The following is a 4,319-nucleotide window of genomic DNA, read 5'->3' as shown; positions in this document are numbered from 1 at the left end:
CACCCCGCGCGTAGGGCCCGGGCGGCCGCGTGGAGCGCGGGGCGCATGCGCAGCGCGTCCCGGTCCCCATGGCAACCGCGGCCGCCGCAACGGTCGGCACGGCTCCGGGACTCCTGCGCATGCGCACGCGGCCGCACAGGGCTGAGCCCCGTTGCCCCGGGTGGGGAAGGGGCTGCGCGAGCTCGTGGGTGGAGCGGCTCTCATAGTTGAAAAAAGTCTTTTTTGCCAGATTTGGCGTGTAAGCACCCTCCGCCAGGCGGGGGGTGGGCTGAATAGAGGCTGGGGTGCAGCAGGGAAGGTGTACATTTGGGGGTGGGGGGCGAATGCGAGGTACCTGGGGAGTCGGCTGTCCCTTATAACATGTGGTAACTCCAATGTCTATATTTAGTCCATGATTTTTCATTTGTTTGTTTGCATGCAGGAGGTGGATGACACGGCGTGAAGTCCGCAGGCTCGTCCGCGAGAGGTGTTTTGTAAACTCGGGGTATGTCCGCTCAGTGCCGCAGCGGTGGGAGTTCAAGGGGAGGCATTTTCAGATCTGCGAAAGCCATCTCCGGCGTCCTGCCAGCGCCTCCCCTGCTTCGAGAGAGAAGTTGTTTCCTCCCCGGGGTCCGTGTTTGTACCCGGGGTGAGAAGCAGCCGGCCGGGCTGCGAGGGGAGCCGCGGGAAGGCTGGCTGACTCCGTGCAGCAGCGTCAAGGCTTTTGCAAAAGGCGGTTGACACCTGTGGAGCGAAGGGTTTCAAAGGGAACCGGTAGAGAGCTGTGAGTCCCATGGCTCCCTCAGCCCTGCCTGGCTAGAAATGCTGCAGCTGTGGCCAGGCAGTTGGTTTTCAATTTTGGGTGGAGCAGGAATCAAAGGGTTGGGATGAGGGCGGCTGCACCACTGGACCCCCCTGCTTTTACCCCTAGGTACGAGCATGCCTTGTTTTTCCCCCTTAATGAAGACATGGCCTGCCTGGGGTGAATGCTGAGGAGTCATGTGTGTTTGCCAAGACAGAATTTGACTTCAAAGTCCATGAGAGAGGCATGAATACACTTTTTACTTATATGGCTCCAATCGCATGCCTTAATTGCCAGTGCCAAGCCAAGAGGGCATCTACCACAATGTTCTTTATTTCTCTTGTTAAAGGCTGGAGGTGAGATCAGCCCTGCTACCACCACCTTGTCGGCTGTTGAACCTCCTGGACCTAAGCTCAGCCCCCGGGGTCAGGATTGCTCTGTTACTTTTTTGTTAAGAGAGTTACGGTTATTTTTGAGAGTTGAGTTCTGCTACCTGGTTATGTGCCTAGAGTTCAAAGCATCATGCCTGGTAGAAGTGAGATGAGGCTATCTGTGAATGGGGGGTCATTTTGAGGTGAGACTGTCTGTCTGTCTCATGGTACTCAAGATGGTTTTTAGTCTTGGATCCTGTTCAGGTCCTGAATCAAATATTAGTAGTTGCCTGAAATGCATTTTCCACCTATTGATATCTAAATGTTTGCATACCTCCTTTGTTATAGTCTGCCCACAGGGATTCATGCATTTGGATCTCCCAACCGGACTTACTGCAGACACTTTAACTGGGGAGTAACACGAAAGAGCAGTCTGAAACTGCAGCTAATGGTATGGTATGGCGCACAATGGATTGCCTGCCTTTTAAGCAGTATAAATGGACAATAGGACACATTCTGTTGCTATTCTGTGGCTCTTTGCATTAGATGCCATGCAAATTTTGGATCCATTTCAAAGTGCTACTCCTTATGTTCATAGTCCTAAATGAGCTACAACTCTGATTATCCCTGAAGTATCTCCAACTTTACTGCATCTTCACTGAACAGAGTCATGGCTTGAACTATCAGTGCTTGGGAAAAGGACAAATAAGCTGAGGCTTTACAATTTTGAAGCTGTCAATAGAGATGAGGCTGAGTCCAAAACTCATCCGTCTCCTTAGCCAGTTTATCAGACTTTCCCTAATAACCAAGTTGTATATCTCTTTTGGAGGTCTACCACCAGCCACTGATTCAGGTTAAATTGCAGGAGGGATTCCTTCCTTTTAATGCGCAAATAATGAATGAGATATGAAAGCTGGCCCTCCTACAAAATCATTCTTATGGGCACATTAGAAATGCACAAAACATGTCCTGTTGTTTCCTTGTGCTCTGTATGGTCATCTGTATTTGTACAGCACCTAGTACAATGAGAAGCTGGTTCACAAGTAAGGCTTTTAGGCACTAGGGTAATACAAATGCAGAACAGAAATGCAGCATCTAGTAAACTCTCTTTATTTTCCAGCAGTCATGTCAACTCTCCAAGGTCTCTGCAAACAGTATTTGCAGGTCTGCCAAGAATCAAACCAGCCAGAAAACCCTTTCATTGCACATATGCTTCGAGAAGCTGATAAAGACAATATAATGTAAGGAAGTAACAAAGAGCATATTTCAAATGTTTCTGAAAGCCGTAGATTGTGTAACAGGACCAGGAATGGAATGATGAGAAATTTCACTGGAGTCTATGATTTAAACATAAATCAACCCCTCATATTATTGCAGGGGTTCTGGTTTAACTCATATTGACATCAGCTTGGCAAAAGCCTCTAGCAGTATATTCTTGCCAGACAGCTTTACAAGCAGTAAAGTCAAGAAGTGCAACACAGATGGGGTAATGCCTCTGCTTCCTGTAGAGCAGGCTACCCTAGCTTCTGGTCAGCACAAACTACTACTTTTTCTCTTTCTCCCTTGCCAGAGAATGTGTCTAAACAGGATCAGCTGCACCTAATTAGCAGTCAGCTGGTAGCACTTCTCTGAGTTGTCTTTCAAGCCTGGTGCTGAATTAACCACCAAACTATGGCCAGTTCTCTGGCTTTCTCCAAGGATGTGACCAGGCATGATACAGTTGCCTTTAGACAGAATGTCCACCTTGTTATAGGTAGCAATCCTGAGGGAACATGAGAGAAAATGGAAAGAGAGAATTGGTTTTCTTCCCCTCAGTTATTGTGGGGATGGAGTAAGCAAAGGAAAGGGATTAAAAATAAGGGAATGAATGGATGGAAATATTCTTCCAGAATGATCATCCTCTATGCCTCAAACTCACTATGGCCTTGTGGCAATACAGTGTGTCCTGACTACCACAGTGGACAGCCAGAAATTAGCATTGCCTACCAAGTGATCCAGATTTCATAACCTCAATAAAAAATAACAGCAGACACCATTAGATCTCTTTTTCTTCATATGTATAAAACTAAAAAGTTTTCTTTCTTCTGTTGTATTTCTGGATTATTACAGGTTGACAAAAAGGCTTACATTAAAAATAGCTGGAAATAACTGCTTAGTGCCTGTACAGAAAATTACAGATGAAGATCTTCACATGCTTGTCTGCATCTTATCCAAGAACATCTTTATCACAGGTTTGCTTTGTCATACTAAAATGCATCTTTAGTATTCTAAGTTTGAAACAAGGAACAGTTTTTCAGCTGTGGTTCATTGTTCATTCTTTTCCTCTGGAGATCAGTCAGATATTGATAAGTATTACTAGATGGTCGTGTTTGTTCCTGTATTTTTTGTCTTTCAGGGCTGGACCTTAGATATAATGTATTAACTGATGTAGGAGCAAAGCATATCGCAAAATTTCTTCAGGTATTTTACTCTGCCAAAATTAAACTTGACTTTTACCTAAAGTTTGTGGTTTCATTGGCTATGGCATGGGTGGGCGAAACATGTCCCATGGGCCCTGTATGGCCTGTGAATTGATCCTGTCTGGCCCACTGGCCACTGCCAGGAGCCTGAGGAGGGAGGGATGCACCCTGCACTGCTTTGCACTGCCTTGGCCAGGGCTGGACTGCACAGTGTGCAGATTCCTCTGCCCGCCCTGCTGTCCCCTGCCCAACTTCTTGGTGGCGTTGCGCAGGCCTGGCACCATGGCAGATGGCAGACAGGACTGCATGGACAGGGTATTCATAGATTCATAGATGTTAGGGTCGGAAGGGACCTCAATAGATCATCGAGTCTGACCCCCTGCATATGCAGGAAAGAGGGCTGGGTCTAGATGACCCCAGCTAGATGCTTATCTAACCTCCTCTTGAAGACCCCCAGGGTAGGGGAGAGCACCACCTCCCTTGGGAGCCCGTTCCAGACCTTGGCCACTCTAACTGTGAAGAAGTTCTTCCTAATGTCCAATCTAAATCTGCTCTCTGCTAGCTTGTGGCCATTATTCCTTGTAACCCCCGGGGGCACCTTGGTGAATAAAACCTCACCAATTCCCTTCTGTGCCCCCGTGATGAACTTAAAGGCAGCCACAAGGTCGCCTCTCAACCTTCTCTTGCGGAGGCTGAAGAGGTCCAGGT

At 47.6% G+C, this 4,319-nt stretch overlaps 1 protein-coding gene across 5 annotated transcripts in view; it reads left to right on the top strand.

Annotated features, from left to right (window-relative positions):
- Positions 1 to 115: 115 nt before the first annotated feature.
- Positions 116 to 4,319, top strand: part of LRRC34 (leucine rich repeat containing 34) — a 17,018-nt gene continuing 12,814 nt past the window's right edge. The window contains exons 1-7 of one of the 5 annotated variants that reach the window (XM_014517498.2): positions 116 to 238; positions 422 to 484; positions 1,131 to 1,206; positions 1,501 to 1,603; positions 2,273 to 2,393; positions 3,262 to 3,383; positions 3,548 to 3,612. In XM_014517498.2, coding sequence (XP_014372984.1) covers positions 2,278 to 2,393; positions 3,262 to 3,383; positions 3,548 to 3,612 — 303 coding nt within the window. In that variant the 5' untranslated portion in view covers positions 116 to 238; positions 422 to 484; positions 1,131 to 1,206; positions 1,501 to 1,603; positions 2,273 to 2,277. The remainder of the gene's footprint in view (positions 239 to 421; positions 485 to 1,130; positions 1,207 to 1,500; positions 1,604 to 2,272; positions 2,394 to 3,261; positions 3,384 to 3,547; positions 3,613 to 4,319) is intronic. The other 4 variants (XM_025198030.1, XM_025198028.1, XM_025198029.1 and 1 more) reach the window with 4 other exon arrangements.

This window comes from Alligator sinensis, unplaced genomic scaffold (genome assembly GCF_000455745.1).
Source record: "Alligator sinensis unplaced genomic scaffold, ASM45574v1 scaffold787_1, whole genome shotgun sequence".
Lineage (NCBI taxonomy): Eukaryota > Metazoa > Chordata > Crocodylia > Alligatoridae > Alligator > Alligator sinensis.
This window is presented reverse-complemented; position numbering and strand designations above follow the sequence as displayed.